The following is a 21332-nucleotide window of genomic DNA, read 5'->3' on the forward strand; positions in this document are numbered from 1 at the left end:
TATATATATATATGTATAAGCATTTTGACTGGCATGTGAGTTTCATGCTGAACTAACAAGTTGACCAGAAAAACCGAGCAGAATAAAAGAAATTTTAAAAGCTTTGTTACTCATTTTGAGGTATCAGACAGTTCAACTGTTCGTATTGATGTAAAGCTGTAACAATTGCACAATAGAATAACCTGCATTAATTTTTATGATATTACATAATTGTAGAAAAAGTGTCAGATTTTTTTCTCTGTTGACATGATGAAAATGTGCTTTTACACAGTCTACTAATCTCAGTGAAGTTATCCCCTCTGTTCATGGGTGACAATTGTCCAGACCACAGTGAACAACATACACTGCAAATATTTCTGCACATTTTTTGTCATTTATCTGTTTATGCCCTTGTATTTTCCATGTCTGTTGCACTTACAGCAAAGCCTTTGCAAGAGGGCAGGCAGCGAGCTGCTGTTTCCCAGTGATCTCAGACCTGCCATCTGAAATAGAACATTGCAAAATTGTTCAAGTAGACGGTTGCTGGGATTCTAACAGAACATTTATGAGAGACATTTTATATGCTCTGAAATACTTTCTCCTGTGCCTGTCAACAACCATCAAGCTTAAAAATAGAGACAGAGTTGCAAGTGCAAGGGCACTCTATCATTCAAACTAACCAGATTAATAAGTGTTTCTTCATGTTTTTAGGAAAGTGAAAATCAAAGATGGTCAAAATTTTCTGGATTTTTTTTTGCTATGTATTTTAAATAACAGATTTTTCAATATTAATAGAATCAGGGAAACTACATTATGGATAAAAGGGTAATTTATTTTGCGTTTTAAATGAAAGTTTTAGATGCAAATTACCCTAAATGCTCAGAAACCCAGCTGCCTTTACAGAAATCATGGCATTCGTCCTGTTGATTTGGCCATAGAGCTTAATGTCTCAATCCAAGAAAGAAATTTAGTACATGCCTCCAAAGGACAGAAGCTGTTTTTTTAGCTGAGAAGGGGATCTGAGAGTGTTGACAGGTATGGAATCTAAAAGCGCAGAAGAGCCAGCCAAAACGTTTTAAGTCACTTGTGTCAGGTCTCAGATCCTCTTCTCTGCAGGAAACTCCTCAAGACTGAATTCTTTAACAAGTATCAAGCCAACTTTCACTCACTGTTGTGAGTGAAAATTTCACTGTTGTGAAATTCTTCCTCTTAGTTGAGGAAAGAACTGACCAAAAGTAATTGACTGCCCATACAAAATAAGCAGAATAAACCTTCCCTATATGCACAGCTCAACTTCCTCTTTTAAAAGCTCACCATTGTAGTTAAATCTCCTTCAGCACTTTGAAAGCTGTTAGAGGATGTTACACAGATAAGTTGCAACAAATTCCATTTTCCTATCATGCCTTTTTGCTACAAACTATCAGACAATCATAGAAAATATTCTAAAATCTACATTTTTACCTGACAAAAGATTTTTATGTGATCAAAGTTCGTCTCCACACCCCACAAAAGAAGATAGAGAGATAACAGCAGGTGAGGAAACTCAAAATACACCCTTCCCAATTACTGCCACACTCATCACAGGAGCCATCAACCCCTAAAATACTCCTCTCAGAGTATAATATTCCCAGAGAAGTGCAGGAGTACAAAAGCAAGGAGAGGACCCAATTTAAAGATTCCAAGGAAGGATTGTTCTGTCTAGGCTTCTCTCAGAGCAGCCCTAGTAAAGCCTCAGTACCAAAGTCTGGATATTAAGCCCACCAACATGAGTTACGACTACAGCATCACTTGATGGTTTTACCCTAGATGAGGTGGTGGAATGTCCCTAAGGATATGGGACATATCACGGGATGGAAGAGAAGTTCAGTTCAAGATTTATTCTTGGATGTTTCGGGAGCAAGGCGAAGGCAGGGAAAGGAAGACAATTTTGGAAGGACCAAGTGTGAGGATAAGAGAAAGGAGGCCAGTCAGGTGCAGTTTTCTCCTTGGTCTGCTTCTCTGGCCAGAGCTGCACCTGACCAGCTCAGCCTGTCCTATCTTCCTTCAAAATCTCATTCAGCGAGGGACTCTCTACTGAGTGTGTCTATACCAGGGTCTGGGTGACAGGAATTGCCACCAGACCATGAATCAGGAATTCCATGTGCCTGTGTGGAAGGGACTGGGGAAATTCAAGAGAGTGAAAGGCAGTGGCAGCTTTAGGTATGTGTATATGTGTGTGCCTCTGCATGAGTGCAGGGTCTGCACCAGCAGTTGCAGTGAGGCTGCAGCCCCAGAGGCTCCTACATCCAGGTGACAGCAACTGAGGACACTGGGATCTAGTGGAAAGTTGTACATGTGTATATGTATGTGTATGTGTGCATAAATATATATATATTTAAACATGCAATTTTTTTTTCACTGGGGTATCTCCATTCCACACAACAATGGGAAGTGAGATGAGTTCCTTGTGGATGTTCTGTGCCTGATCTGAGTAGCCAGCCACCTTCATGTGTGAACTTCATGTGTGTGCACTCTATGCATGTGCATCCTGAGAATACGTGTTCAGTCTTGCTACTGGCTGGACTTGGGGCATGAAGTTTACCCATTTCAGAGCTACCAGATTCAGCAAAGTATAAATTCACCACATAATATGTTAGATACTTTTAGTGTCTGTCTTAATTCATTGCCCCAGTTCTCTAAACATTTTAAGTTAGTCTCTTCTGGCACTTCTTTAATTATTGTCTTGATAAATTCTGTTTTTAAAAACAGTTCAAAGTATTTCTAGAGTGTACAGCCAACTTTATTTTTCTTCTTTGGAAGACTTTCAAATTTGAGGATATTTATCTATTTAAGTATTTTCATTTTCAGCATTGATCTATCCTGGAGCTTCTGAGTGTTAAAAGAAAGTTTTCTAAAAGTCTTTTAAAAAATAGCATGGGACAACTGCATATTATGCTTATCAGAAGTAAAAAAGGAAGTTTAGAGCTTTAACCTGCAGTAGGAATTTTAATAAATATACGGGAACATTTTAGAAAGTGTTAACTTTATTGGTTTTCACTCTTCTCTCTAATTCGCATGTGACATTATGTTCTTTTCCAGACAAGTCTAAGGATTTCTTTTTCTTATAAGGATTTTTTGACATTGATAGGACTATCTTCACATTTCCTTAGGTGGAATTTAATTTGAAATATGCATTCATTGTGTAATGAGTCAGCATTTCTGAATGAATGTTCCAATATAAAGTATTTTGCTGTGTATATCTCATAGCAACTGAGAAATTACAGCCTTGACTTCATTTTAAAACTCCTGTGTTTAAAAATTTTTTTTCTTCTTTTTTTTTGCACTATGGAGTGAACATAAAAATTATCAAGGTTTGCCTTGGACTCTTGGTAATTTAGTTGTCTTGCACAAGAAAAACGCAAGCTATTGCTCTGAAGGATGGTGAAAGCATCCCTGGACGAGAGAGAATTAGCACTGCCAGGGTCTCTCAGTCGCTGAGCCCATTACAGCCCCTGCAAAGGCACCGGCAGGCAGGAGAGACCAGCAAGCACAATCACAGAGCTCGGCACAGCTGCTGGGTCCAGGGAACGGTCACATATGCGAGGTGACAGCCGCTTCTGAGAAGTGAGGATGGGGTGAAGGCAAGGACAAGCACAGCTTTCCTTCCCACTTCTCCTTAGCAGCAGAAAACTGGCAAAGCCAGCTCTTCCTGTCCTCTCTCCCTCCCTCCCCCGTGGTTTTGCTTATGCTGCTGAACAGGCTGGAGCCAGTTTTGTGTTCTTTGGTTCCTGGGAGGATACGAGCTGCTGTCCTAGGATAAAATTTGAGAACACATGGCTGCTTAAATGAGAGTTTTGCCTCTTGGTAGATACTGTGTGAAGCAATGCTGGCCAAAACAGATTAGAGAGATTAGCTGTTTTAATAGTTAAGCAAGTCATACAGTACTGTCAAGACAGATGGGCAACCAGTGGCAACTCAGGTGTTAATTACAATTAAATATTTTCATACAGGATTACAGCAACCTTGCAGAAGCTCTCACAGCCCCATAGTATCATTCATAGTCTAGCAGGGGACGTTTCTAAGCAAAACTCCTATTTGAAAAGGACTGATAGCCTAAACACAGTTCCATTTTTATATTTTTGTTTCAGAAGCTCTCACATTTACTGAGGAGACAGCATGGTCAAGGACCTCCTGACCATAATATTGGCAGGATTCCTTTCTTTCTCCTTTATTCAAAGCAGAAGGTCGTTGTAACAAATATTCATAGACTTTTCAGTACTGAAAGGAATCAAATATCCAATGCTGCAGAATTCCTTGGCACACTGCATCGCTATAAACTCTAATACTGCAAAGTGTAAGGTGCTATTCCAATGGTGCCACAGTTTCAATGTATCAAATTTGACACCTTTTCAATAAAATAGGCTAAATTTAGATAACCATATGCTCATGCTGACAAGCTAGCTTCTCCCTGATATGTGTTTTCATGAAAGAGTACAAGAGGCTCTCAAAGTTTAATTAGTCTAAAATTAATTCAAAATATTTTATTAATTTACAGTAGAAGGGTCAAGTTGTTGAGCAAACAGCAGGAATTAATATTTTTTAGTTAATGCACTAAGATTCAGCTGTAAAAATTCCATTAATGTTAATAGGAGTCATGCTGCCAAATCCAAAAACCATGCTATAAATATTTTATCTGTGTATGCTCCTACTGCAGTCTAGTAAAACTAGAACAATTAAAGCCCCTTCTCTCTTGACTGTCTGCTAAGTAAAGTTGAAGAGTACACACATGTGAACAAAGAAGGGCTATCCTGCATTGGGGCAGCCTCACCTAGAATCCTGTGTGCAGTTTTGGGCACCCCACTATGCAAAAGACTTTAAGCTGTTGGAGAATGTACAAAGAAAGGTCACGAGGATGGGGAAGGCTCTGGAGGGACAGCAGTATAAGGAGTGGCTGAGGTCACTTGTGTTCAGCCTGAGGAAAAGGAGACCCAGGGGAGACCTCATTGCAGCTTCTGCAGCTTCCTTGTGGGGGAAGAGGAGGGGCAGGCACTGGTCTCCTCTCTGTGGTGACCAGGAATAAGACCCTAGGGAATGCCATGAAACTGATGGGACCTTTAGGTTGGATGTCAGGAAAAGGTTCTCCCCCCAGAGGGTGTTTGGGCAGTGGAGCAGCTCCCCAGGGCAGCGGTCACAGCACCAGCCTGGCAGAGCTCAAGAAGGGTTTGGACAATGTTCGCAAGCTCAGGGTGTGATTCTTGGTGTATCCTGTGCAGGGCCAGAGGCTGGAATAAATGGTCCTTGTAAATCCGTTCCAACTCACCATATTCTATGATTCTAGGAAATATTTTATCAATAGACATGTATTCATAATACATGCTTTAGCAGCGTAAGATGGGTGAGTGTCACAGTTACAATTCAATCTTTGCATCTTTTTAAGGGATTTTTAAACAACTATTTGAGAAACTAAAAATGCAATGGTTTTTAAGAAATCCCTCTTATTAGTTACTGGCACTAGCTTTTTCTTAGTATGACTCCCAACAATGTACAATGATAATTTATTCACTTATGCTTGATTTGGCCATAAAGACTGATTTAATTCAGTATGCGTTATTTATAAGATCAACACTCTAAAATTCACTTCTTTTTTTATTGTCTCATTGAGTGTTGTGATTCTCTTGATTGTTCATGTTCTGTAGTCCTATTGGTTTAAAGTAAGATGAAATAGATCACATAGCTGAAGGCAGATAAGATGTTCAGGCTCCACTAACATAAAAATTGCATGGAGATATAATTCTAAAAATGGAATAATAGTAGAAGAGATCAATGAAACCCTTATGTTTTACCAGTTTTTTTTTAAAAAAACAGCAAACTAAATTGTATGTAATTGGTTGCCTTGTACATTTTTTTTAAATTCCATATTTGCTGACACTTTAATAATTACAATACCTTAACATATATGCAGAATCTGAATTAATAATATTAATAATAATAACAATAGTAATAATAATAATACCAGAAAAATTACAGTTCCCTGGAATTGTATGAGACACAATGCAAACAATAACCAGAATATTAAATTGAAGAATACCTCAAGAAAATTTGCACCATGCAGAATTAAATAAACAAAAAAAAAAAACCAAAAAAACAAAAAACCCTAACTTCAAGTTATGACATTAATGTAAACATGTTAAAATTTTTTTGAAATGTGCTTCAACCTTTTTTATAAACAGAGAAACTTCAAAAAGTTTTATGAGAGAGAAATACAAAGAATTTCACTTTAGGGAAATTGATACAAACATATAGCAGGCGCAAAAATTATTTCCTCAGTTCTACAAATTATATTTCCACTTGCATGTGAGAAAATTATGGTAAAGACTTGAATGTGTTCTCTCTATGTAAACTAAATATTACTCAATTGCACTTGCTGGTGGGCATTGTACAATGTCAGATGTGGACTCTCCGACTTGTACATATGTACATATGTAGAATTACACATGTTGTTGCACAAATAACATTGCTAGAACAGGTTTCATCTTCTTTTTTCAAAGGAGAAAGTAAAGAAATTCCTATGGCCATCTGTCTGTAGAACCCATGAACCTCTTACACCTGAATATCACATGCAGAGCAAACGTGGAAGTCCCTTTATTTAAGTTGCTTTGGAGCTGCAATAATTCCATTCATAACATGCTCGTCACAAGTCACCCTTTAATGTGCAGCTTTAAGTCCAGTTGCTGCATTAAAGTCAGCTTGATATCCACCTGTTTTCTGATGGGCAGGTCTTCTGATGGCAAAATGTTTCTTTGTTACAGAGCAGTGGTACACAGCATTTTCAAAAAAACCCATAAAGTTAGGGGTGAAATTAATACTGAATACTAATACTGAAGCATCAGTATTCATGATGGCTTTGGACATTGTAATGCACTATTTAGATTATTCAACATAAAATTGGAAATCATTTCTAGAAACATTTTGTTTATATAAGAGATAATGCAAGGAATCTCGTATATTTGCTCATGAATATGTTCTGAATAGGCTTTAATCCCTTAACTTTTGATAAGTAGGGAAAAGTAAGTCCATAGCACACCTACTTTTTTTAATACCCACAAATCCTTATTTTTTTCCCCCAAATTTTGCTGTTCTGCATTTTCTTAAACTTATCTCTTCACAATATGTACTTCTAATATGTTTAAAAATCTCTACTCAGTATAAATTTTTTTAAAATTGACAAATAAAGCTTGTCATTGGAAAGGAAAACATCTCTTCCAAATGTAATGTTGCTTTACTGGTACAAATAATTTTCTACTTTAACTTTCCTCAAAAAAACCAAAACCAAAAAAAAAAAATTTTAAAAACCCAAAATTGTGAACAGATTTAAAATATAGGATTAATTATTAGAATTCAAACAGTAATCTTTTAACCTTCCTCTGAAGAAAAAGATGAAAACATCAATCATGATTTCATTAGAAACGTCACAAAAAAATTCAAAAATGAGAGTTACATTTAATTATTCCATGAAATATATATATAGATAAATCATATGCAGAAAATGCTGTTTTCAGTGAATGAAACAAAAGTCAAGATTTGCTCAATCACTTCAGGATGTATTAATTATTATTCAGACACTGGTAACCCTTCTATGACCTTTCTTGCCAAGCTACATATGCAAAAAATAGGTGGATTAGTAGCAAATTACCTTACTTTCCCATTCTGTTGAATACAAGAGTAATTCTCACTTTTAGGGGATATCAGAAAGTAATTTTATATGTGGGTCTCCTTAACCTAGAGATCAGATGATTCATCCTGTATTTCAGGCACCACCAAGAAAAAGCTGATAGATTTTAATGTTGTGAAGACAAGCTTCTTAAAAGCTATCACTCAGAGAGACACCTGCTCAGCTAAACTCTCTGAAGCAATTGGTATAGCCCATAGCCCCAGAAGTCACAGGAAAAGGTTTATTGTTGGGAGGTTTTGCATGTTTAATATCCAGTCAGGTCACTGCATCTAGTTCATTTTCTGACTGTCTCTGGATATGTGACTTCTGTATCCATGTCTGAAATTCAGTCTGTTATACGCTAATCCAATTTAGGTAAAATCTTTGAACAATCTTGCGAATGTTTAGCTTCATATATACGTCTATATGCATGGTTTATTTTTAATGCAGTGCCAGGAAATACTCCATTTTTGTACTTATCTAATGGGCTGCTGACTCTTGATTAACTTCTTTAGCACATTTTAATAGAAATAATACGAAGCACTTCCTAGCACAGTTTTTCTTCACAGAGATACTGTTAGAATTTCATTGAGACAAGGGTGATGTTTAGCATCTGTTACTAGTAACTGATACTAACTTAGCATGTTTTCTGAAAGCTTACAATAAAATAGAATTTCTGGGGAAAATATTCCAGAATATTCAGGGATGGGTGTGCAATGTAGAAATGCAGTAATCTTCCCTGTTAATCACGTGAAATAAAAGAGTTGGGAATTGACTTGGTGTCACAGAAAAAAAGTCTTGTCATTAAATTCATGAAGAACCAGACCAGATTCTAAGTACTGAAACATATGCCTGCATTCTCATCATATGACCCAATTTTTTAATTCCCATTTCTCTACTTGCACACCAAACAAAAACTTATAGCCTGTTTTGCTGAAGGAGCAAGGTAAAACACTTATATTCAAGCAAAATAAAGCCAAAAGGATGCAGGCTCAATGTCAACCTGATCCAACCTCTTGCCCTGAAAAAAATGTATTCTTTTGTAAAGGTAGGAAAATAATCCTTCCTCACATTTAACACTTCATGTATGTCTTTTCCTATGGTTCTCTATATAGTAGTAGCTTTGTCCTACACTTTTGGGTATAATGCAAGAAAAGAACTCCATCGCCTCCAAAGATTCTTAGTGCTTCTGACTTTTTTAGTGTAAAACAAAGTAAAATCCATCTGACCACTTCAGTGATTTGTTAATGTTAGTTGATCTCTTTGTTCTTCAGTTTACCCCTGAAAAAGCTGAAAACACTTACATTTCTGCAAAGTCAGAGGTCTCTGAAATTAAACTCTTTATGGGACCCGTGAATTCAGCTTCCCCATGTAAAAATGCTACTTATAAAAATGCAGGTAGTTTTCATTATGAAAAAAAATTCTCTTTTAAAAAGTATTGCTATAGACTCTCAGTGTATCTTATACATACCTGGTGAAATGTTTCACAACCCCTATATAGTATAGATAGTTTTTGAAATTCACACAGGTGTGGAAAGCACAAGTCTATATAAAAATGAAATAATGTTATTATTCTACGTAAATTTTAAAACTCCATGAAACTAATAGTTTATTAGATTGTATTGCAATTTTCCATAGGAGCTTAGTGAATATAACATTTATGTTTGCACTTGTCATGACACTTAATGTTGTCCACCAGTGCAAAACAAAGTTAACACTTAACAAAACAAACATCAACTCAATTTTCATTTTTAATGTCTGATCCTTACAGAGATGTCAATGGTGAGACTAATTTATTTCACTGAGGCAGGAGCAAGAGCCTAGGTGGCCAGTAATATGTCCTTCAGCTTCATGTTCACTCAGTTCTTTTCAGTTAACACACTTTTCCATTGCTGTGACAATTTTAAAGCATTTATTCTGTAAATGAATAGTCAGCTCTCATGCAAACAGTCCATTAGCATTAATCATATGATTCTCACATACATTGACAAAAAAAGTGTTTGCTATATTTCTCTTGTCCATGACAAATGAGTAGTTGGTCACAAATTAAAAATAACAATTTAAAAGGAAGATTAGAAGAACTGATCTCTTGACACATTTCATCTCTCATCTGAAATATGAAAAGCCATATTCCAAGTATGGTGGATGATGCTTCTGTTGATCAAAATATAATTCTTTGCCTACTTTAACACTGATCCTGTTACATAAATCAGCATTTGCATTTCCTGATATTCTTCTCTTTGGACAAATCTGAAGAATCCCGACTTACTGGAGTACAACTACATTAAAAATATTAAATAAACTGAGTCATTTCATTGACTAATATAAACAGATACTTTCTAAATATTACCTTAGAATTTTAAGGTATTAAAATCTTATCACTTTCAAGACATGCACCTTCACTAGAGCTTGACTGAAAACTGCTATGCAGCCACTGGAAAAAACTTGCATTAGAGTTTCTGCTTAACAGGAAATTATACCGAACCTGAACCAAAGCCCAATGCAGTATGAGTTTTGTTTTTTCAACTTTAATTGGGTGCTTTGCACACAATCTCTCATTTCTTCAACGCTAAAGAAGTGTTTTAGGATGGTCAAAGAATATATTTCCTTTCATTATCTGTTCAAAATGAGATTTTGAAAAGCATCCCAGGACTCTGCAAAATAAAAATCAGACTTGGGTTTGTGTGTCAAATAATAATCTTCAGAAGCTTTTTATTTTGCAGATGGAGATTTTAGCTGCCATGTTGTCCTTCTAAAAATAACATGCAGTTTTCCAGTGAGCATGCAGTCAACTAGCAATATCAGTGTGCGTTTTTATCACAAAGAATTTGAGAAATCCGTCTTTAGAGGTTTCTATAATCAAATCAGGAAAACTCTTAGTTTATACATAAGGAAAAGTATTTTTAAAATCTCTAAAAACATGACACATCTCAAAGTCCTTTAATGCTTCACAGTGGAAGAAAAAAGACAACAGATGAATGTGATAATGGATAGACTATCTAAGAATTAATCAACATTTTTTAAAGTGACAATGCTGGCAAACGACAAGAATGGAATGTTAAGGTATTTGTTGTAAGCCAAGAGGAAAATATTTAGATACATCATTTCCAAGCCAATATATAGTAAAATCCATTTTCAGGCTTGACATAAAATACAATCAAAAGGCCATTTGTGACTCTGAGCTCATGTCTCCTTCTTATGTTATAAAGTACCCTCAGATTTTCCAGCACCATTGTGGCCCTTTTCTTTAAAGGGCAGATACTATTTAGTTAGAAATGCACTTATATGTATTTTAGTCTTGATCCAACTCCTACTGTTGCCAGAGAAATATTTTCTGTTTAATTCAGAAGGAATTTTTAAAAATGTTTAAAAAATCATTAAGTAAAACTTGTTATTCTATTCTGTATTAAGATAATTACTGTTAACAGAGATTCATTTGAGACTGCCTCAGTGGATTACCAGTAAGTTGATGGGACACGAACAACATATTTCTTAAACCAGCTGTAAGGCAGAAAAGCTGAGGTTACTGTTTGGATTCCCTGATGAAAAGCTGCAATTGTTTCATTTATGGGTAAATGTATTCTGGCTATTCCTAGAGTGACCTTGGCGGCCAACTGTGTTGCCCTTAGTGTCAGCAGAAAGAAGGCTGTTGGTGTCAGTGGGCTTTGGATCAGGCTTTAAAGACAGAGGAAGCTTCCTTAAGGAGGAAAAAAGACATAAAAAACAGTCCTGATTTCCCAGGTTTTGTCGCTTAGAGTTTAGAATACCAACAAGACATTTTAAACCCTGAAGAATAATTGTTGAAAGTGAATTATTTTAACCCTGTAAGTTTTTTTACAATTTTATACAAGAATAAATAAGAACAAATCTCTCTGGCTTACAAAAAAAAAGAAAAAAAAGAAAAAAGAAAATTAAAAAAAGGCAAGTACTTTATTTATCAATAGCTGCTTTTAGCTGCTTTTTACACCATTGCAATGACTAAACAAGTAGCATAAAATAAACAAAAGAGAGTATAAAATCATTTCACTCCAGCTGGTATCCCAAGACAACCTTTTGACTAAGTACAGAGTTAGATGTTTCAAGTATGGCACTTATAGAAATAAGAGCAAAGATGACATATTCACAGTCAAATGCAATGAACTCCCTTCCTTTGGTATGTGTGTCATCATAGGTGATTGTAGGTAAATGCATAACTTGGCTGGCATGGACCAGCTCCATCTTATTCATGCACGTATTAGGGAATCAATCAAAATGTACAGATTTATTCTGCAGATCACAACTAATGCAAGACAATTAAGGTCTCTGGTGTGTGGGGGTGTGTGTGTGTGTGTGTGTGTGTGTGTGGACAGGCAAAGAAAAAATGGCAAAATTATATTCAGCATTTATTTTGAGCATGACTAATTGATGCACAAACCATGATAGAAAATAGCTAGTAATACACACCAGGAATAAAGTCTGTGATTTAGACAAACAAAATAAGACATCTGTGAGATACGTGAACGCAGATATCCTGACTGAGCTGTGGTTAGATTCCTTACAGTGTGCTTACCCTCCTTTCGAAACATGCTTATGCCTGCACATTGCAACAGTGTCCCCCACCCCACCCCATATAGAATATCCTTGCAGAGTTTTTGATATGAACATTCTACACATTTACAAGAATTAGTCAGACAGCTCAAACTGTAAACATCCTAATGACAACCAAAAAGCTGCTTCACTGACAGATAAAACCCAATCATTAGAAACAAAAGTAGGAATAATAGTAGCTGTGCTGTAAGGCTAGGTCAAGCATGGTTTTATAGCTGTTTTTTCAGTCTTTTATATAGCGCTGCATTTTGCAGCTAGTTCAGTAAGTGCAGATCCAATACCTTAATGGCTTTCTTGGTGTTTTGATAAAATGCTTGCCTAAGCAATGTACCTTTCTCTAATGGTATCTGGGTCTGTTCCACCTGGCACAGTGTTTCAGTTCTGTCACAGCCTCACACATAAGCTGAGTCACTTGACTGAGTCCTGCCGAAGTTAGGCATGCTCATTCTTGGCAGGTCCTTATTTCTGATTTCATATATGGATTTCCTTTTTGCCTGTACTCCTCTCACTGCCATTTTGATCTTTCTCCAGCCCAAGTGGTTCAGTTCTGCCAAATTAAGCACCACACAAATCCCACTGACAGCAAACATGAATACCAAGAATACAGTCTTCTCAGTGGGTCTAGAGACATAGCACTCTACTTCTTTAATGCAAGGGTATCTGTCACATTCGTACATGGAAGGGACATTGAATCCATACAGAAAATACTGTCCCACTAAGAATCCAATCTCTAGGGCATTTCGAAAGACCACTTGGATGATATAAAATCGAGAAATGCCTTCTTGCCTCCTCATCTTTGATTTTGTAGTTCTGATAGCAGGATTGGGGATTTCCTTCACTTCTAAGCAGTCTGGTTCTGCCTCTTTGGTGGAGTTCTCAGTGTTTTGCAGCACCCCATTGACAATCGTGTTCTTGATTTTCTTACTGTCCTCACGCTTCATTGAATCCTGGTCCCTTTCCAAGGTAAGGAAGACAGTGGAGTACCTCCGTTCCCTTTGTTTAGCAGACTGGTGAACGGAGTATGTTATGAAGCACAGGCTGGGAGTGCACACCATGATGATCTGGAACACCCAGTACCTTATGTGAGAAATGGGGAAAGCCTGGTCATAACAAGCCTGGTTGCAGCCTGGCTGCAGCGTGTTACAGACAAACATCGTTTGCTCGTCATCGTACACCGTCTCCCCTACAATGGCCACAATGAGAATTCTGAAGATCACCACCACGGTCAGCAGGATCCTGCAACAGAGAAGCCCGTCAGTGCGCGCCGCCGCCGCGCGGCCGGGAGCTGTCCAGTGCTGACCGGGCCCGCCACGGGCACAGCCCCGGCGCGGGCACAGCTCCGCCACGGGCACCACGAACCGGCCCCGGCGCCTCGAAGCGGCCCCGCTCCCGCGCGCGGGGCGCGCAGGCTGTGCGGCATGGCCTCGGCACGGCCGTGTGCCATGGACCGCGGGCGGCGGTCAGCGCTGGCCCCCGCCCGGCCCCTGGCCGGAAGGGCGAGCACACGGGCCCTGGGGCCCCCGGGAGCACGGCCGGGAAAGGCGCGGGGCTGCGCCGGCAGCGGGACCCCGGCGGCACTGGGATCTCCCCGACGAGCGCCCGATGCCCCGCGGCTCCTCGGGGACAAGGACGGCGGCGTTCGCGGTGTGCCCGCGCCTCCGCGCCCCGTGCCGCATACCAGCCTCCCCAACACACACACAGACAAGCGCGCGCACACACACACACACACACACACACAGAGAGAGAGACACACGCACAGACACACCACACGCGAGCTCCAGGCACACCCGACAGAGCCCGGCCGAAGGACACTGCGCCCCGGGACCCACCGTGCACCGCCCGGGCAGGAGGGGATCCCCCCCGAGCTCCCCGCGGCTGTCCCGCGACCCTTACCTCCCTATCATAGTAGAATGCTGCTGCACGGCAGCTTCCAGTAGCCTCTCTAGAATAGTCCATTCCCCCATCGCTGTTCATCCGGAGACAAAGACTTTGGCAAGCGTAGGGGATCTCTTCACTTCTGCCTTTTTTCACTCCTCCTATTTTTTTTTTTTTTTAATTTTTTTTTTCCCAGGGGGAGGGAAAACAGACCGAAGAGCAGCCCGTCTCTACCGCCCGCAGTCCGGTGGCGGGAGGGCTGGAGGCGGCAGCCCTGCCGAGGGTTCCCGGCTCGGCCCGGCTCGGCTCGGCTCTGCGGGGCTCGGGGCCGCTCGGCAGCCGGCACCGGCCCGGCCCGCTCGGCTCGTGGCTCGGCGCGGCGGGCGGACCGGCGGCGTGCAGGGAGGAAGGTTGGCTTTAATGTCTTGCTGCCTCTAATCTGCCTTTAAGTAGTCTCCGCTTGCGTCACTGACAGGTTGGTGGAGAGCAGCCAAAAGCAGCACTCGGATTTTCTCATTTTTATTATTCCTTTGAATACAAACAAATAAGTGCAATAAAAATAAATGCAATAAATTAACGGAAGAGGAGGAGGGAGGGCGGAGGAAGAGCTGCCCCGGTAGGCACGAGGCTCATTGTGCAGCCGAGTTCCTCCTTGCCGGAGCGCCCCGGCCGGGCGCCCGCCGCCCCTCCGCCCCCGCCCGCCGGCACACCCCGCGCTCCGCCCGGCAGCGCAGCCCGCCGGCCCCGGAGCTGCCCCGCTGCTCTACGAACCTGCTCCAGGGCGGGAGGGGGACACCGCGGCCCCTCCTGCCCTGCACGGGGGTCCCCAGGGGTTGCTGGGCTTTGCATCGCTCCTAGAGATCAAAGCAGCGGTGTCACACAGCAGTGACCTTACTTGTTAGAACTGCTAAATCCTGGAAAATATTGGACTCCAAATTGCATCTTTATTCTCCTCTGATTAGAGTTATAAGGATCACTGCAGAGAAATGAAGCTCGTATATAGCCATTTCAGAGAATTCTGAGGTTGAGATTGTATTTTTGCTGGAATAGACACCGAATCTTGAAAAAAGAAAAAAACATCTTGAATAAATCCCTGCATTATAATCAGTCTACATATTTTATTTTCATAAGCAATTGTGTTTTAAATAGATTTTTTTTCATTTTACAGATACCCTTGCAGGCTGTACCTGAGACATCACCAAACATTTCCACACAAAATGTTGGTACCAATTGGAATTGACTTCTCCAGTGAAGCTGTGTAAAATATATCCTCGTATTCTGTATTTGTACAAAATAATCAGGTAAACCTTCACACCTGCTCAACTAATCTCATTAAAGAACAACATAAGAAAATTTCTTATCAGTGATGTTAAGAGTTTTCTGAATAAATGGGACCAGGCTTCATCTGTGCAAGAAGGCATCTGTATGCTTTAGACACCCCAAGGTTTGTTGTCTTTTCATTTGGACTATACAGATGGTCTCTGCTTCACATGATACTGGGTCAGTTGACTGATTGAATTAGGAAAGTATCAAACAAGAGAGGATCAGTGAATACACAGAAATTCTGCATGTAAAGAGAGATTTTTATTCTCTCCCAGTCAAGAGACTTTGGATTTTGTATATAGTTTCTAAAAATTGCTGCTGCAACAACACCGAAGCTAAAAAGAATTTGGAGTTTGATTTGGTTTGTTTTAAGAGGAGTGTGGTATCTGTCCGGCTACCCTGACAACTGAGTGTCTCATATAGACCAAAATTGTCTGTTTGCAGATGGATCTGAAAAAGAGAGGAATCAAGGCAGTAAGGGAAGCAGTAATGTATGTGTAGAAGGAGAGAGGACAGGGAATATGCTAAGAAGCTAATGATGATAATCCTATTTAGCACACCAAACAGAGGGAAAACCCATGACTAAAGTTACTGAAGAGAGGAGAGAAGATTTTGGTCCATAGACAACAGAATTTCTACAAAGGAAAGCTGTTCCCTGGTATTGGGATAGAAAAAACACTTATCTGAGCTTTTAGGACTCTTAAATTAAAAGGAATTACATTCTGATCATATCAAACACTGATCTATTAATGAGCAGTTTGTTAGTGTTTGCTGTGTTCCTGACATCCCAGTCATGAAGACAAGAAGGTGAAATATCATAAGTGAATGCTGCAAACATATAAAAATTATTAATTGCTTTTGATTCAATTATGGTTTAAAGTTAAATCCTTTCAGATTTTCTTTTACAGGAGTTGCATCTCATTTTCAAATACCTGATATCTCTTTTATTGGTAGTAACCTCATATACCAACCTGCAACCACATTCACATGCAAGATACTTGGCCTTCCTCTTGAGAAAGTTTACAGAACTTCAGACTTTGGTGAGCTTGAAAAAAAAATTTCAGTAAGTCTCTTTCACAAGGCCAACATTCATTTTAGTGGCTAAAAAATTCAAAGAAAGTTGCTATATTGCAAATTTATGTGTATGATTTCTGAGGCTATGAATTTCTCTCCTTTATCTTAGGCCTGACTTGCTGTCAAAACAGAATAAGAATCAACATAATGTCCTCTGTATGCTTTACACAAAGGTGAAAAGTGTATGAAGAATGCAATTAACTGCATTTCCATTATCCTTTTTGTGAGTAACAGCAACCCACAGACTTAGCTGACAAATTGTCTAAATCAAAAAGTGCTCAGACTATGTATAGTCATGACTGTAAGTTGTAGACATAAGAAGATTTTCAGCTTCTAAAGGTTCATCTTATTTTTTCCACCATTCCCCTGAATGCTTCAGCCAATGGCAAAGCCAGGATTTGCAGAGCAGCAGGCTGACAAAGATGCTGTGGATGTATATTTCACAGTGTACATATTCAGATTAGAAATCCGTGCCTACATTTCATTCAAAAGCATTCAGGATTTTCAAAACTTTATATCTCCTGGCTTACAAAGAACTGTTTCCTAATGAAGCAGCAGTAACAGTTTGCAACAGGGCTAAGTTTGTCTTATTCAATATTTTTTTCTGTTGCATAGGAAGGAAACAAAATCAGCTTGCTATTCCACACATAGGCTTTTGGGTGGAAGGGTGTATTTTTTTTCCCTCTTGCTTTGCATTCAGAGAGAATAAGCATTCCTGTTCCACTCAAATTCAGTATAAACTCTGTCATTCCTAACAGGATCTCAAATAAGCTTTGAAACAAGAAAGTTGTCTGCACGTGTTCAAAGATGCCAGTGCCATGATATTAATTTCTGATGAAAAAATATAGACTGAGTTGATCTTGGATTAGGTCTGAAGAATGAGACTGTGTGTGTCCTCAGTTTGAAGCCAAACTGAGGTTAATCTGTCTGTAAGAAGCTGTAGGCCAGATTCTCTCTAAGAAATCCAGCCCTTTTGCCCTGATCTGGTTTAGTAAAGGGTCTGGAGAGCAATCAAATCTTGCAGGATGCACATTCCTCAAGGATGGAGCAGAGCAGAGCAGACTGAGAGCAGAACTGACACATTTGGCTTGTCTGTCAGACCCCCTGCAACCTGGAGGTGGATGACATGACAGGGTCAAGATGAGGTAGCCACATGGCCAGTGCTGTCACATAGTGGGTAAACAGCATTATTCCCCTGCTTCATTGCTTTCTCTGCTGAGGTTTACCAACATGAAAACACAATGATCTTGCATGAGCCTTCCATACTTACTGCCTCCTTTTAAACTTATAAAACCGTTCTAAATTTATTCCAAATATTTTATCTTACAATAAATCCAATCAGTACTATGTTGGCATAGTACTATGCCAACAATCTTCCTCAATGCGATTTTTGCAGCTGTTTGCAGTGGATCCATCATCACAGCAAATGAATATATGTGATATTTATATTCTACAATTGCATAGCAAATGACTGTATTTCGTTGTTATATTGGAAACCACTATTTCCACCATTTGTAGCAAACTGGAGGCAAAGAAAGAGCTTTAAATTAAATAAATTTAGGCTATTAATAAAGAAAATAATGGCGTTTTCTTTGGTAGTTTTTGTGAAAAAACTATAGCTGTATAATATATAATGTGACTATTTTCTAACTAGCGTCACAAAAGGCAGATTTTTCAGCATTAGTTTCATAAAGCATTAGAACATTCTTTGGAAGACTGGTATGATAAATGTTTCATTTCTGATAGTATTTGGTGTAGTCCATGAAATCTAAGTCATTAGTTACTAAACTGAAAATGCCTTTTTAAGATCTCTCATAGCCATCTGCTATGCTCTGTTTTCATTTGGTGCCATGTGTGTATTAATGAAATGATTGCATCAGATTAAATCTTTTATTCATAAAATCATCTAGGTCATCTGCTTCTACCTACACTTTCTCTCTCATTAAAATGAGCACTTGTGTGTACTTTCCCTCACCACTGTATGAGTACAATTCTAGTTGCAGTTAGCTGCTGTATGTAGATCTTAATAAGAAATCCTTCTCCGTGTCTTTTTCTCAAATTAAATTCTCTCAAAAGATAGCTCTAGTACATCACAGCACAGAAAGTGTATTTTTTCTGCAGTTTTAAAAGTAATGACTTCCCAAAAGGTAAAATGTTTGGATGTGGTAGTGAACTTCAGTCCTTCACGAGAGAAAGCAATGTTGCAAGAACACTCATTTTGCTGCCAAGAAATAGGCAGCACACTCTTCCCATCCAGTCAACAGTGTTTGTGCCAAAGCTGTCAATTACAGGGTGGACTCGTGTGGTCCTGTTGTGAGCATGGAATAGAGCCTGCATTTATATGGTTCATGTTTGACAGCAGCAGTGTCAAGTGCACAGAATTCAGGGTTTCCTGTAATGCACGAACAGACAAAACACTCAGTTAACCTAATAATCAAATTAAGACTGTATTCTGCATCAGAGGTCCATATCTACAAATGAAGATTGCTATAAATGCAAAACTATTCAGGAGAACAATGAAAGTAATCAGTGAAGAAGGAATAAATCTATGAATAGTCATGAACTTGGAAAATGAGGGTTCATAGGTTATGTTGAAATTACCTAAATATCCTTGCAAGTGGGTGAGGGGACTACCATAAGAAATATTGACAACGGGCACAGGTACTAAGTAAACATTCCACAATCTTCTGAACTAAGGGAATTTAAAAATATCAAAATATAACTGCTTTATCTAGAAAACAAATTTTAAGTATCATACCTTCCTAGTTACAGAATATTTTATTTCCTGACAGAAAAAAATCACCTAAGTTTTATGGGGCTCTAGTAAGCTGTCCACAGGGACCTTTCTATGCACAAATTAACAGCTCATATCAATTTCCTAGGAAATAGTATGGACCTATATACTGAATTACAATTGCATTTACCTCTGGCATATTTACAGCTCCTAATGCAGCAGCATTTGCACTTCTTGCAAACTCAGATTTATTTGCACACAGGATGCAACCAGGGGAATGAAAATATCATTGAAACAAATGACTTACAGGCTCTGCAAATAAATACAAAAGAAGTAAAATATTCTAGTGACCAGACTATATGCTGCCAGTTTGTTGAATTTCTTTTCTGACTCACTAATCTCAAAAATGCATTCACATTGTGCTAAAGCATCCAAACATCCACTAATGCAATTTCATGGATTATGATGGTTTAAGCTTAAATTTTTGAGCCAATCATATATGGCTTTCCATTTCAGTTTTCTTTAAGATTTCACATACACTAGTGAAAAAACCTTTCTAAAATACCTTGGACACAAAGGAGTATGAAGAATTGATATATAAGCAGATTTAGTACACATTTTAAGGATGCAAAAAAAATCTACATACTAATATAATAATTAATTCAATACAGGAGTGAAAATTTTTCACTGTGTCACAAATGATTTTATTCCTAGAGTCTGTTCTTTCAAAGATACATATTACAAAATAAATATAGCCCAATATAACTGATTAGGGCATTGTGGTAAAACAGCCAGTTATACCAGCAGTATGCCAAAGCCAATGCAGAATATTGTTAGACTCAGTTTGGCTAACCTTATTTTTCTCTTTTCCATCAGAAAGAGTTACAAATTTTCGTAAGAAGAAATGTAATTAAATTGAACTGTAATAATATCTTTTAAAAAATTATATCATAATATATCCACCCTGCGGTAGTAAATTTTCATTGTACTGATAGCAATTCCCACTGGCAGTATATGAGCCAGAATTTAAAAATCTTGAAGATATTTATACGAGAACATTTTAAAATTTCCTATGGGGAATATGAATTATGAGAAAGTTATTAATGCTTCAGAATATTCAGAACAACAGAAAAATAAGATCCAGTAATAAGAAAAGAGTCCTCTATACTGGAACTCCTGGCAGCATTTTGATGCTTTTCCTATTACATACAAAAAAAAGAAAATAAAATATTTCAGTATTTCAGCATGAATGCATTACATCAAGCACTTTTTCCAGACCTACTACTTATCTCTGCCCTGTCTACAATTGTCTTCAACCAAATGCTGAATCTCTGCACTCCCAGCTGCTTTCAGTTCAATGACGTGATTTACTGAAGAGTTCTTTTCCTTTCTTTTGATTTTTACACCACCATATGTCTTCAGTATTCCTGATGCCCCTCACTCTTGTCCTCTCCCTCCCCATCTTACCAGTCACAGAAGGGAATTCACATTAGCACTTCCCCTCAGAAGCCAGGCTGAAACAATCCCTTGAAATAACTAGGGCAGTCAAGTGATTGACTTGAAAGTAAACTATGTCAGTGAATGGAAGTGAAAAAGCAGGAGCTCAGTAAGAAATGCAGAGGGTTTTTAATCTGCCTGTCATTCAAAGACTCTACAGTTGTAATAAAAATTTGTGAAATATATTTGATATTAATTCTATTCCAGATATATAGGATATAAATACATATTCATTGGTGCACAGATGAATGTATTCATGCATGTGGGTCCTGGCTGGGGAGCCCTATGTGGTGAAATTTTTAAGGGGCAAGGTACATCAAGTCAGGTTGCAGAGCTGAAAGCCATCCAGTTGGATTTGGGCATCGCTGAACAAAAGAAATGGCTAGTGCTTCACCTCCACTGGGTAATGAATGGTAGCAAATGTTCTGTGGGGGTAGCTGGACCGATGGAAAAAGACCAGTTGGCAGCACAGAGGGAAACCTTCTGGGCTACTGAATTGTGGCAAGACATTGCTGCTCAGGTAAAGTTGGCTGTAAAAGTATATCATGAGATGCACGTGTGCCCAAGAGTTGG

The 21332-nt window shown here is 38.8% G+C and overlaps 1 protein-coding gene and 1 long non-coding RNA gene across 3 annotated transcripts; one reads left to right on the forward strand and one right to left on the reverse strand.

The window, feature by feature from the left end:
* Positions 1–9558: 9558 nt before the first annotated feature.
* GJD2 (gap junction protein delta 2) lies at positions 9559–14431 on the reverse strand. Its single transcript, XM_033063672.1, has 2 exons — positions 14150–14431; positions 9559–13492 (listed from the first exon to the last, which is right to left on the reverse strand). The coding sequence occupies exons 1-2, from the start codon at positions 14218–14220 to the stop codon at positions 12649–12651; spliced, it is 915 nt and encodes a 304-aa protein (XP_032919563.1). The 5' UTR covers positions 14221–14431; the 3' UTR covers positions 9559–12648.
* A 90-nt stretch (positions 14432–14521) lies between these two features.
* Positions 14522–17766, forward strand: LOC116997916. Of its 2 annotated transcripts, XR_004418265.1 has the most exons (4): positions 14522–14606; positions 15300–15575; positions 16363–16517; positions 16638–17766. It is a non-coding gene; the product is annotated as an uncharacterized LOC116997916 (long non-coding RNA). The 2 variants fall into 2 exon arrangements; XR_004418264.1 differs by having other exon boundaries at positions 16363–17766.
* Positions 17767–21332: the final 3566 nt, after the last annotated feature.

Source organism: Catharus ustulatus, chromosome 6 (genome assembly GCF_009819885.2).
Source record: "Catharus ustulatus isolate bCatUst1 chromosome 6, bCatUst1.pri.v2, whole genome shotgun sequence".
Classification (NCBI taxonomy): Eukaryota; Metazoa; Chordata; class Aves; order Passeriformes; family Turdidae; genus Catharus; species Catharus ustulatus.

Coding starts and splice junctions, on each gene's coding strand:
- GJD2 (XM_033063672.1), bottom strand. CDS start 14,220: ATGGGGGAATGGACTATTCTAGAGAGGCTACTGGAAGCTGCCGTGCAG. Junction 13,493..14,149: donor CATTCTACTATGATAGGGAG/GTAAGGGTCGCG, acceptor TCTCTGTTGCAG/GATCCTGCTGACCGTGGTGG.